Below are 13,837 nucleotides of genomic sequence, written 5' to 3' on the forward strand. Positions count from 1 at the left end.
AGATCTCGCAAAGCTAATTAATGCAGTACGCTTACGAACTGCATTGTGACTTAGTAGACCTTTATTTTTCTTGTTTTTAGTGGCGACACAAAACTAACCAATGCGTCTGTGATTCGCAGCAATGCCCGAGGTTCGGGTGATTCCAAAGCTTCAGTCGCGCGCACCAGGTGAACTGGCTGAGATGGAGTGTCACGTGACGGGAGTACCTACTCCGCGGGTCACATGGCTGAAAAACGACGAAGGCCTTCGAGTCGCCACTGACAAATACACTATAATCGGTGAGTAACTTCAGGTCTGGGCAACTCCGATTTTCTAATGCCAATTCATGTCACAAGGACACCAAAGAGAATAATTGTTTTAGCTCGATTAGCAACTTTCCGTTCCGCAATTCCAAAAAGTGCCACTCCTGCCGAAGCAGAGCATTGGCAGGCAAGAAAAGGCGCAAAGACGGGAGGCGACGCGCCTTTAGGTTCCCAAACCAGCCCGCCGTGATGACGTCATAAATTTTGCCCATGTCTCCTCAGGCCTATAGGTAATATTTTTATGGGTAAACATGGACTACATTGTATTTTAATGGACACAAACACTGAAATTAGCAAGATTAATTTTTTTTACTTATCCAGAACGGCCCAAATATTAAAAATACTTTGAAATTTTTGATGTCACACTTGCTGGCGCTGCGTTGTTGGCGCTAAATTCAAAAATCTAAGTTTAGCCTCCATTTTCCTATCTAGTAGACATCCTCTTAATGCGAAATAAAAAAAAAACGGTTTTATAGAATACCTTATCAGTCTGAACTGATTTAGTGTTTCTCTTTTGTCTCCATTTAAGCCTAGAAAGGTTCTTATTATTCAGCTGCTGTACTTATCACTATAATTCCTAATGTAAAAAGTAAATGGTACGCCGAGTTTGATGCCCCAAAATGCTGGTTGAAGCGCAGGAAACCTAATTCAAAGCCCATAGTAGCGTTTTTTATATGCTGGAAAGTTAAGTTTCAGCTGTGGGATAGCTTAACAAACTAATTACTAAATGATTAATTAGTACAGAAATTAAATTATAACTGAGAGAAACAAGCACTTATTAGGTTTTTTTCTACATATGTGCTCTCCATGGCCGCAAATAAATGTAAACAATTTGTTCCAATTTTCCTTGATGTAAAAAATTGTTTGGGAATTACAAGGTTACTTGAACGAAACTTGTTACAATTAAAGGAGAAAACCAATTTTGTAGACTGTTGTAAGCAAAATTTTAATTGAAGACAAGTTTTTTTTAAAGAAAAAATAGGTAAATCGGAAAATAAAAACAATTGAACTGCAAAGTTTTCAACTCCGTACTACTCTGTACCAGAAAGCAGATATTGCAATTGTGTAACCTGAATATTTTTAAGCGTCTAAAGTGGACAAATATGATATATTAGTTTGCCAGTTAGGTGAAACTGTTAGTATTTACGTGAATTTTGCGAAAGTCCTGTACACAGATTCTTGGCTCAATTAAGAGCGGTACTTCATAGATATTTCCTTTTTTTTTCATTTGAGATGTTCCAGGGGACGCAATTTACCGAAGTGTGGTATCTTTTTTGGTGCAGATTTCATTTTTGTTATTATTAATTTCCTTTCTTTTAAAGTTTAGCGTATCATCGGATTTGCTGAGATACACAGTTGTGAACTCATGCTGCCGTTTTTTCACCGTGTTTAAAATTTCAGCAATTTTTGTATTGATAAAGACGGCAGATTAAACGCAACTGCAGGAATCTACGTTAAGCGAAGCCTTCTTAAAACGTTTCGATTGAATTCGGTGCAACGAGACCCGTGACGCATCCAATTTTGTTGTATTTCCAAAAACGCACAAGGAACGAAACGAGAGCTTCCATTAAAAGAAAACTTGATGACCAAAATCAGAAGTCCCCTCGCACCAGTTGATAGATTTAACCTTCTCTTTTAAATGCAACAGACTCATCAAATTTGTTTAACGGAACAAAATTTGCTGGGCTGTACAACGAGAATAATTATTACTCCGTTCTCATGTACTTGGATAGGAGCTCCAGAGGTAAATCTTCCTCTTAGGAGCAAGTTATAAATGAAGGTTCGTAATGTTTTCTTTCTTTTGTTCTTGTTTCTTTTTTAACATTTTAAACATTTTTTTTTGCATTCGCATTACAGTCGCTGCGGTTTATTTTTGATGAGTGGGATAGCCGGCCCTTCGGCTGCCTATTTTTCCAGGATTGCAAACGACTAAAATTGTGATCGCACGGACTAATTCCACGAAAACGTGAAGTACGTCTCACGCGGACGCACCGTCTTCTAACCTTGAATCTTCCGAGTGTGCTAAACGTTTAAAGCAACTGCTTAGGGACAAATCTCGCAGTGCTAAGCTCCTTGATCCGGCAAGGTATAGCCGCTACACGAGCTGAGGTCACTCACTGTGTTTTCTGCCGTCTTTCGTGCGCGGATTTCCGATGCCAAGCTTGGCGAAAATAGCTACACTGCTTAAGTATTTATGCGCGGGTTGAGTAAGTGGCAGGGGATGCATATTATTCCCGAGCCGTTTTCTCAGAAAGAGTTCAGTCGCACCGGAGCGCAAATCTCGAAACCCATGAATTTTAAAGGGAAATGTGCATAGCGAACGACGCACTTACACGAGATCGTGCGTGTGAGACGTATCGTCTAACTGGTCTGCATAACTGTCGTTGCTTAGGCCTTCCATTTTATTTATGTTTTGGGCACCCTTGACGTATAGCAGCAGCATGAGTTGCTCTCTTCAGTGTATTCGTACAATACATGGGGTATTGGTATTCTGCTATCACCTTACTACACGCATGATATCAGTCATCGTAAAAGAAATGCACAATTGACTTAGCGCCAAGACGCGGAATTTCACCAAAATGATCACAGCATTGCATATATTCAAGAGCAAATTCGAAAAAAAGTTCGCTCCGAAAGGAACATGGGCGTACGCTAGATTTATCAAATGTCTCAGAAATTGAAGTTCTGCCGGCCTCGACAAGTGGCGCTACAGTGAACACTAGACTATATATATATATATATATATATATATATATATATATATATATATATATATATATTGTGTGAGTTCAGTTCCTACGGGTAGTGATTTTTATTCTAGCGTGTAAACACATTTACAGATCAGTGTCTTAAATCGTAGTCTTCGTTATCCTATTTCTAGACTAGAATCGTAGAATCGAACAGTTTCAGCCTGTGGGCATACTGGTGTAATAAGGCAATAACGCTTTCATGACTTTTCACTCTATATTAGAAACAAAGATGGTGCCTGTATTTAGTTTTCCACTTGCTTTGGAGGTTTACAACCACATGTCAGAAGTGCTCGATCCCTTATGTGCGGTGTACTGGCTGCTTGGTTTCGCTTGATCGTAGAACGTCTTATTTTCGAAACAGGAAAGAGGCCGGCAAGAATGAACGCGCCTCGCTTGTTCTTCCGTCTCTTCTAGGAAACGGGACAGCCTTAATGGTCGGCAAGATTACCTACAGCGACACCGGAGCGTACATGTGCGTTGCGTCGAATCCCGCTGGATCCACAAGGGACATCAGCTCGCTCGTTGTCCAAGACCAGCCAACTCCAAGTAAGAAAACGCAAAGCTTCACGATAAGACCCTTTGCGTTTAATTTTGTATACTTGTTCGGGCGCGTGGAATCGAAAATCGATGAAAAGGGCTGCCCGGTTTTTTTAGCTCTACACTTGAGAGAGAGAGAGTGAAACCTCAAGTTTTGTATTCTTACTAAGTTGTTGGTGCAGCAGTGGGTGAATTACTTTGAATCAAGCGACAGCGCATTATTCTGAAACAAATGACTTTTTTCAAGTTGGTTCTTGAAATATAGCACTCACATGATCTCAACGGTGGTTCGAGATCATGATAAATGCTTGGGATATTGCGCGGACAAGACCTACGTGGAACAAGAAACTGAAATACGTAGACGACGCAAATAGGTAATGTGTATGTTGACCGCCTTGCTCTAAGTCTTAATTATAACATCTCTTCGATCCGTGACTTAAGACATTGCAAATCAGTTGAAAAGGTGATTTATTGGCGGTGAACGTAATTATGATGTGTTACGAACAAATCAATAGACTATAGTTGTTAAAAATCAGTAAATAATGTTACGTATGAGCATTAGGGTGCAGATTGCGACAGTGTTGCTACGCGTAAGGCCAGCCGGAGTTCAATGCACTGGCCACGCTCCAAAAAAAGTGTATACCCCGCTGCGGCGGTAACCGAAATCGGCGTGAGTCATTGTCGCGGCACGGCCGTTGTATGCATTGGCCTTTGCTGAGAGTATGCACACGTCTACACCATATGATCTCTCTGCAGAAATAAGACAGGTCAATCCCCATGACTGCGACGGCCCTCACAATGCCTGATGTCCACTTCGGTCACTGTCACAGTGAGCAATCTCTATTGAAGGACACGCATACGTTTGCTGGTGATTACGATACCGCACCTGCTTTCATGTCCTTGCAAACTCACCGGCTACAATTTCGTAAATTGCAATATGTGTCGGAAAGTAATTAACTCTGAATTTCGTTAGTCAAATTTTGCTAATTAGTTGAATATGTGTTTCGATTGCTCGTGCTACCAATGTCCGCCTCTTTGAACAACCCAGTTCAACGATAAGAATTATGCTATCTGCCACAGGTGATCTTTAAAAAATCCGTAAAGCTTAATTTTGAACACCATATATATATATATATATATATATATAATACCAGAATATTCACTTGTATAAATGAAATTTTACCCCTTGCACAAAGTTAACTGGAACACCAATGCATTTCGTTGCACATTTTCGGGCTCGCATATCTCGCAACCGGTGTCATCCTGTCCTTACGAGTTCTCAGAGAGGTAAAAAATTAATGATGTAAGAACTAAAGTGTTTTTCCTGTCGGCAAGCTTTGATCCCAGGCTTTGCCAGTGAACTGATTCCCCGTCCTTATACTGCATGCTCACGTACAGCGGCCCCGTCCGAGGAGCGCCGGTTCTTCACCTTCCACGACTGGGGTGTGGCAGTGTACGATCCGGACAACTGCCGTCTCTACCACCAGATCCAAAGCGTGGACATCATCCCAGGCACGCAGGAGTACGTGTGTGGTGATCGGGGAGCCAACTGCTCCTGGGGTCGTGCCATCAACGTGGCCGATCGATACGTCTACGTCTCCCAGCCGACCAAGGGCCGCGTGCTGATCATATCGCGCATACAGATGGTCGTCGTCGATGTAAGTGCCGCTCGCATCGCCCGCACCGATTGAAAAGCTAAATGCATTTACCATGGACCGCTTGATAGAACATATCTATATACTACCAACACCATTCAGGTTTCTCAACTAACATGTTCTAGCTCTATACGAAGAAAAACGATACTACGAATAACTCCTCGAAACTCAAATACTTATGGAGACTTCGACTGAGGTAGGGAGTTGGACGCCTATGGTAGTATGAGTAACTTTGATGGTATATTTTAACTGCGCTAACCCACACGGACAAGGACGAGGCAGACAAGACCTAAAAATTAAAATATACCGTGCATGTCAACCAACTAGCCCGACTTCGAGTATACTATGAGTAATTTTGAGTCACTGTTCCGTCACTTTGTTTTGCGATTGAATTTATGGTATACTTTTTTTCAGAGGAGACGCTTATTACAGAAACTTGCAACCCTCGCTCTTTATACTTGATTTACAGATTGTGTGTGACGCTAATTTCATACTAATTAGCATTGTGCAGCACATATTCTTGTTGGCGAACGTTAATAAGCTCCTGTCCCCCATGGAAGCATTTCTCGCTGCTAGATACGCAAACACGAAAAATGACTGGCGAGACGCCATCATCTCTACGGAAAGTGATGAGATTCACAAAGTGTATTATTTTGAAGGACAAATGTGAAATATATCCGGATAGTACGACAAAATGGCACTTTTTTTAATAGTAGTACTGCATAAAGAAACCTTCGCAGATGTATGTAAATCGGAGCAACTTATACATCACAGACAGCGAAGCTGTATATTGGAATCCTTACACCTTTCGGAAGTCCTGGAGTCTGTTTTGCCACTGCCCGAAATCTACCCCAGACTTTGCATACGTTTCACGCTATCCGGTACTATTCCTTCGCTATAACCAAGCCCTTTTTCTTTAACATATTTTAAAATATGGTACCACACAAACGTAGTCATAAAAACAGATACTGTTTCGAAAAGCGTTTATTTACACTATGCACAACAAATGACGATACTAAACATAGTAAAATTGATGTTGGCCAAAAGGACCAGGCGCGATACCCGCAAAATATTTGTCGACTTTGGCTCCTCCTATAGCTGACCTCGAATATAGAGCGGGTTAAAACGCGATGCGAGAAAAAAAAACGAATTACTATATTATTTCTTTTGGAAACAATATACACTTGACAGGAAAGGGCAAGCTAGGACCAGGCAGGCAACGGCCACCGGAAGGGGCACAACGCCTGCCTACTCTTCTGAAATGAGGAGACCGAAACATAGAAGTGGAAGATAGAAAGAAGGCAAGGAAAAGATGAATAATCTCAAAGCATAAAGCAGAACAGACACAGCACACGTCATACACTAGTAGGGCCGTTCCCTGCATGTCACGCTCCTAAAGAATGTTAAAATCACTAACTCCACTATAATTTGCTGGATGCAGCATCGCCGCTCACCGCGGCGGGCGCAAGTGAAGTCACCGGAAGTTAGGAGACGCCCGGCGGCTTGTCCCGGAAGGAGGTCTCTGCTGCCTTTACCAGTGCGCGTTATAAGGGGATCAAGCTGCGTTAGAATGATTTTTTTTCGTTATTTTTTGCGCAATAATAGTTATTGTTTTTTTTTCTGTCAGGAACATGAGTTTTTGACAGTCTGAGCCTGTATTCTTGTAACTTTATTTACTTAAAGCAATAATATTGATGACCAGCGTTCGAGTGTCCATCATTCACAATAGCGACGCGATCGGCGCGGGATTCCAGCTTTGGAGAGCAGCTGCATAGAATTACGTGAAACATGGCATCACATTAGGAACTTTCGATTGCAGTAGAGATGTCTCAGGATCGACCGCGATTGGGCTCGCGCAACACGGCCAACCACATTCGAGAAATTCGTTCCCGATCAGGCTTGAACGCGATCGAATATGCTCGGCTGCTTACGCGCCAGCAAGGAAACATTTTCTATATTGGATATGTGCTCTAACTTCCGCTTTGCTGCTTTCAGACGGAGTTTATGTGTGCTCGTGACTGATATGGCTAGTTTACAGTATATGATGTTATAACTCCTCACTGATGCCCTTCCTTTAACACATAGCAAACACGGAGTGGTGAATAACAAAAAGTTTGGTGTAGAAAACTCATGCATTTATTTCAAATCATGTGGTAACTCTATTAACGGTGCAAGGATATGGTACAAAGGATGCAGGCTAATGCAGCAAAACATCTTGTTTATTATACAGAAAAAAGAAAGCCGGCAGATCCCACGCCCTGTGGGAATCGATGTTATGCGAAGCAGTGTGCGGGGAGCCTACAACGTTAACGAAACGACCATGAGAGCACCAAGACGTAGGCGGCTCTTTCATGACCTACATGACACGCATGTCATGAGTCCTCGGGAGTCCCTTTAGCTACACCTAAGAGACCTTAAGGCGAAAGCCATAGTCATGCTCATGACTATGACTTCGACCATCAACCTTTAGCCCTTTCCTTCACTTAGTACCACATATCCGAACCCATTCCATTGGTTTTTGAGTGTTGATTTTTTTTTTCGCTGAGTCATTCTCATTTTTTCTGAGTCATGGTCGTGACTATGACTTCTACCACAATCCACTTATCTGTACTACAGGGGGAGATCAATTATAGTGGAGATCAGTGCCACAATCCTTTAGTGTTTCCTTCACTTAGTCCCACGTCCGAACCCATTCCAGTGGTTTTTGTGTGTTAATCTTTTTTCGCTGAGTCATCGTCATTTTTGCTGAGCCATGCTCATGGCTGACTTCTACCAGCACCCTTTAGTGTTTCCTTCACTTAGTACCCACGTCTGAACCCATTTCAGTGGTTTTTTGAGTGTTATTATTTTCGCTGGGTCATTGTCATGACCTACATGACACGCATGTCATGACATTTGTGTCATGACCTATCACTTATGTTCGTCATACACTCCTGTCCTACTATGCCGATTTTGGTACCGACCAAGTTAACGAAACGACCATGAGAGCACCAGGACGTAGGCGGCTGTTTCATGACCTACATGACACGCATGTCATGACATATCATTTATGTTTGTCATATACTCTTGTCATAGTATGCAAATTTTGGTACATACCAAGTTAACGAAACTGACCATGAGAGCACAAAGACGTATGCAGCTAGATAGATAGATAGATACTGTCAAAGTAGCAAATGTTCACCAAGGAATGCTTCGCATTAAAAAAAAAATCTGTCATCTTTCTTTGTGCACACACTTCAGCAATGCTGATGACTACTGGTTGTGAAAAGAATGTTAAAATGAATTGAATATCGTAGGGACAGCATCAGATCATAGCCGCGTTCGTGCTCGCGTCCGGTCGAAGCACGACTCCGCGAAGTGGTCGCTACAAAGGCTGCTTCCCGGTGATGGCCTCCACTTGTCTTGCCTTAAGTTTGCAACCCATCGACTGCACAAATCTCTCCGAGACCACGGGAACCCCTGCATAAAATGAACCAACTTGTAGTGCCTGTGGTTTGCAGTGTTCGGATGCACGCCGAAATGCCAGCGGTACAGCCTTGGCTTTACGCAACGCACAATGTAAATTACACTGACTTGAAAAATAGTTACGCGTGAAACATTTTTCCAAAAGACTTCTCCGGCCTTCGTGTGCAATTCACGGCACAACAAGCAGGCAATTTTGGGCAGAAAAAGAAAACACGTCGAGCGCATGCGAGCTGCAAAGCGATGCGAAGCCGCAAACGGCCGACTTCCGGGACAAGGCCTCTCACTTCCGGTAGCTTCAGTTGCGCGCGCTCGAAGCGCCGTCCAGCCCCCTATAGTACAGATCAGTGGTTAAAATAGAAGAAATAGTGTCTGAAGTCGTAATTTGAAAACAGAAATAAGCTACGAACGTGAACTTAAGTTAGTTACCTTTAGAAAAGTAAGGAGAGCGCGATGAACCTGATCGCGTCGAGACGCATAACCACTGGGGTACAAACATTCGTCGAGTGTCGTACACCGCAGGCCAAGGACAACATAGTCCTTCACTATATAGCGACGTGCCCTGCGCACTGAAAGCGGGACACTCCAATATCAGGTGCTGCAGTGTCTCACAGCAACCGCAAGACGTATACGATGGACTGGCCACACGTCCTTGTCGGCATAAACGTTCGCACACGTTCACACAGTCAACCCTTAGCTTGAGTAGTTGCGCTCTAGCACGACGAGGCAAGCCTCGACCGCGAACGTGGGCCGGGAACGTTCCATTTGTGACACGCTGGTCTGGATGCTGCTTGAGCATGTGGCGACGAATCAGCAGACGAGCGTCATCAAGCTTACACAAAATTTCAGGGATGCACAGTCGCTATGAGCGCAAGTTGAAGCCAGCCGATCAGTCTCTTCATTTCCAGCGATCGCTACGTGGGAAGGTATCCATTGGGCAGCGAGAGATACCCCACGTGATGAAATTTTGTTTGCAGAGTCAGTAATGCTGCGCACAACTGGACAATCAATCTGACTGCGTTGTAATCTGCTAAGGGCAGAGCTGGAGTCCGTAAAGATGACAATCTTCGATGCGGTTAACTCCTCTTGTACGCTATTGCTACGGAAGTTCTGTGCAACACTAATCGCTGTTAGCTCCGCAGTTGTTGACGAGGCTTAATGGGCTGTGTGAAATATACGTCGTACTTGAGCCGAACGGAAGAAAAAAGCTGCAGAGGCACCTTGACCGCCGCGGTGCACAGATGCTTCTGTGAATAGTTGAAGATAATCTGGAAATCTTTTGAACATGTGTGACTGAGACAATTGGAATGCCCTATCAGACTTTTTTGTGTAAGTCAGTGATTGTGAGATAAAAGGGGAATGCGTGTTTGGTGATATCTTTCGGAGGTGGAGGCGTAACTGAAGAAGCAAGTTCAGAAACACCAGGAATGTTCATGAATGACTGCCGCCATTTTCTAATGCGAGAAAAACGGGCGGGGAATCAGTCGATGAAGGAGCGATTGACCATTCCAGGCGCGGTGCAAACGCTCACTATGATATAGAGCTCTCTGGTCTGCTTGCAGCCTCAGGGGTAACTGATGCGCTTCAGTGAGTAATGCAACAGAATGCGCTTCACGAGGTAATCCAAGAATTGGTCGGAGGACAACGTGATGATCTCGTTCCAGGACTGGTAACGCATACATCATGCCTGAGAGTACAGATGACTGGTACACCTGCAAAGCTGTTGTTCGGTCGCAGCCAGCACCTCTAGCAGTCAAGGCGGCCACATACTTAAGGAGGGATTGCGATTTGCGTCGTACAAATTCAACGGCAGGATGCCAAGAGATGCGATCACCCGCAATCAAGCCCAAATAACGGTGTTGTCACACCTAGCTTATCGCTGTCTCGTCAAGGCACAAACAGCTCATTGTTCGACGAGTGCGTTGTTTAGAATGATATGCTATTGTAGCCGACTTAGCAGGTGATATCTGCCTGCAGGCTGTTGCGACGCCGGTTCCTTCAAGCTCGACCGGCGTTACTGCTTGGTAGCGTGGCGTTGTCGGCAGGCTGCAGGCGTCCGGTAGACCATAGCGACCAGGCAAGGGCAAGACAATTTCTTAGCGCGAAACTTGCACAGTTTATTTCAGGGTTGATGAAGGATAGAAAAGAAGAGAATAATGAGAAAATACATGGCGGGGCCGCTTAAATAGGCCCGCTAAATCGTAGGCGGGATTTCGCTCACGTCAACATCACGTGACAGGTACTGAGTCCAGTCGGGGGTGCAGCGGCTGCTCCCTCTCTCCCAGGCGACGTTTCCCGGGCTTGCCTCCGCTGCGGCGACTCGAGGTCTCCGGTGGTGCACAGTTCGCTCCTGCGCGCACTCACACAAAGGGGCCAGTAATCACTGCGACTCGAAGTCTCCGGTGGTGCACAGTTCGCTCCTGGGCGCACGCACACAAAGGGGGCCACTTATCACTGCGACTCGCCCGCCAGATTGAGGACCACTCGAGACAACCATAGCAAATCAGGGATTCATCCTCCGTTGGTTTAGGCATGGTCCTCCGATAATCCCCTCCGCAGAGGTGTCACACGTCAATCGTATCAGCATAATGCTTTTTGAACCAGGTGTCACATGTCAATCGTAACAAGGCCAACCTCACCGAAGTACTCCGAAGTCGCGTTCGGAGCTCTTTGCAAGCTTGTACGAAGCCGTGGACCAAGGTGCGAAGCGCCGCTTATCCACAGAGAAGTCACTGTCCCGAGGCAAACGACTTTGAAGCACGTAGAGTACGGTGTTAAACAGAAGCGGCGATAAAACGCTGCTCTGTGGGGCACCGCATTTCACAGCGCGGGATTCACTTGTTATTCCTCCGACACGCACTTTCATCCGGCGCTCCGGTAGAAAATTGTGCACAAAACGTAGCAAACGACTCGAAATTCCCGCGGTTGCAAGAGCGAAAATATTTGCCTTCTGCGGAACCGAGTGGAAAGCTTGCTGTGTGTCTAGGAAGAGCTTGTAGGCGAAGTGCTTGTTTCCTCTATCAAAGTCAAGCATTGAGACAAGGTCTGAAATGCTGTTCAGAGCTGAACGGCGGCGATGAAAGCCACTCATCACATCAGGGAAAAAATTCAGCTACTCTAGCCTGTCATTTAAGCGAAACAGAACCATTCGCTCGTTTAACTTGATGACATTCGAAGTTAGGAATATTGGCCGGTAGGACTTGAAGTGTCTTGCAGGGTGCTCGAACTTTAAAATTGGTATTACCAAGGACGATTTCCATTCAGCTTGGATTACAAAGGTTCTCCGTACTTCATTATAGTCATCCAATATACTATCATGAAAACTCCTTACCCCATCCCCATGTGCAGTGTAGCCAACCGGTCACTTGACCTGGTTAACCTCTCTGCCTTTCACCTCTTATTTTCCTTCCTTCCTTCCTTATCAATGTTCCGCAATGATTGATACGTCACACCGTCTTCACTTGGGGCAGTGCGGCATTTGGGGAGGCTGAGCGCGTGTCGCAGCTCCTCTAGAGTGAAGTCTGCCTCGTCCATCTAGCTGGCTTGACCATAGGAAGCAGTTATGGTACTCTGACTTGTCATAGAAGGAAGGTCGCCATTTGTGGTGTCACTGGACATAGGAGAGTCGAAAAGCTCTGCAAATGCCTCCTCTACAGCTTTTGGTGACTGGTCAGTCGCTATGCAGAATTCAGCCGTAGGATTCTTGCAGATTTATGGAGTGCGGAGCGCCTTCTGTATGAGTCATTGACTTCCAAAACCACTTCCAGTATGCAGCAAGCTAGATAAGGCTGCCCAGCTGTTGCAACGAAGCTGTTTTGTATGCCCCCGTATCGCTGCATCAATGCGGTTATACAGAGTCCACTCGGCGCGTCGTTTAGTGCACTGTGCCCGCCTATAAGTGCGGCGTCGACATGCGTGGAGTCGCAAAAGCTTATTACTGGGTAAAATAAGCCATACAAAGAAATTGTTGCCTGTTCGAGTGACGTACGTGCAGGGTAACCTTCATTTTGTAACCATTAGTAATCACGTTTCAAAGTAAATTTGGGTCTCCGGAGCAGGCTGCGCTGCTGGCTGTTCTTTGACAGTGGATGCTGACCGCGCCGCCACACGCCGGGCTTTACCGACGTCAATTTTGGCTGTAAACCGCACGAAAACCATGCGGAGCTCCCCTTAATGGCCTCGCTGTAATATATATATATATATATATATATATATGCCATCAACGATGGAGGAACAGTATTGAAGATTGTCTAGAGAGCTAAGTTTAGCGACGCATGGTGGCCCTTGTGCCTACAGAGAGGTGCACCAGAGCCACTTGAGCCAGTAAAAAAGCTCTTCACTTCGCAACTTCTGTGGCTTTCCATCAGGATTCTCAGAATCGGAATACATATAATTTCGGTTAATACTTTAAAATTGGCACTGCATTTGCCCTACAGCTCCTAGCTAAGACAAAAAGAAACCTTCTTGCTCTTTCTTGATGTGAAAGGGGCGTACGATAATGTCACACATGAAGCGATCCTCGAGTCATTTGAGGCTGTTGGAATCGGTGGGTGAATGTTTCAGTGGATCCACGACTATGTCACGAGAAGGTCCTTCTTTGTGCAGACCGAAGATTGACCCACTGCCAACTATTATACATACGGTGGCGTCCCACACGGTGGGGTATTGAGCTCTATTTTCTTTAACCCAACTATGGTTGGCCTTGCTGAAGTTTTACCCAAGACAGTTCACCTACCGATGTACGCTGATGATATTTGTCTTTGGTCTTCTGCGGTGACTCGTCTTCAAGTGCGTGCAAGAATTCAGCGTGCAGCCACACTAACTTGTCCATATCTCCGCAAACAAGGCCTTTGTGTATCCATAGAAAAATGCGCGTTAATTGAGTTAACGCGCAAACCGATGACTCCATATCCTGTTTCTTTCAATGACTACGCTATCGCATACCAGGAGTATCATCGCTTTTAGGCGTGATTATTGACAGGGACCTTTCATGGAGTCACTACTGCATCTTCCTAAGCGGAGACTAATTTATATTATACATATAATAAATTTCCTGTGCGGGAAAACCTGGGGCACGTCGGCATGGTCTATGCTGCAGCTGTACATAACACTGTTTCTGGGCTTTTTTACG

At 44.8% G+C, this 13,837-nt stretch overlaps 1 protein-coding gene across 1 annotated transcript in view; it reads left to right on the forward strand.

The window, feature by feature from the left end:
- LOC119436996 (follistatin-related protein 5-like) overlaps positions 1-13,837 on the forward strand; it is a 397,352-nt gene that overhangs the window by 356,163 nt on the left and 27,352 nt on the right. The window contains exons 9-11 of the mRNA XM_037704047.2: positions 120-278; positions 3,467-3,598; positions 4,988-5,247. Coding sequence (XP_037559975.1) covers positions 120-278; positions 3,467-3,598; positions 4,988-5,247 — 551 coding nt within the window. The remainder of the gene's footprint in view (positions 1-119; positions 279-3,466; positions 3,599-4,987; positions 5,248-13,837) is intronic.

The sequence above is a fragment of the Dermacentor silvarum genome, chromosome 1 (genome assembly GCF_013339745.2).
Source record: "Dermacentor silvarum isolate Dsil-2018 chromosome 1, BIME_Dsil_1.4, whole genome shotgun sequence".
In the NCBI taxonomy this organism is placed as follows: Eukaryota; Metazoa; Arthropoda; class Arachnida; order Ixodida; family Ixodidae; genus Dermacentor; species Dermacentor silvarum.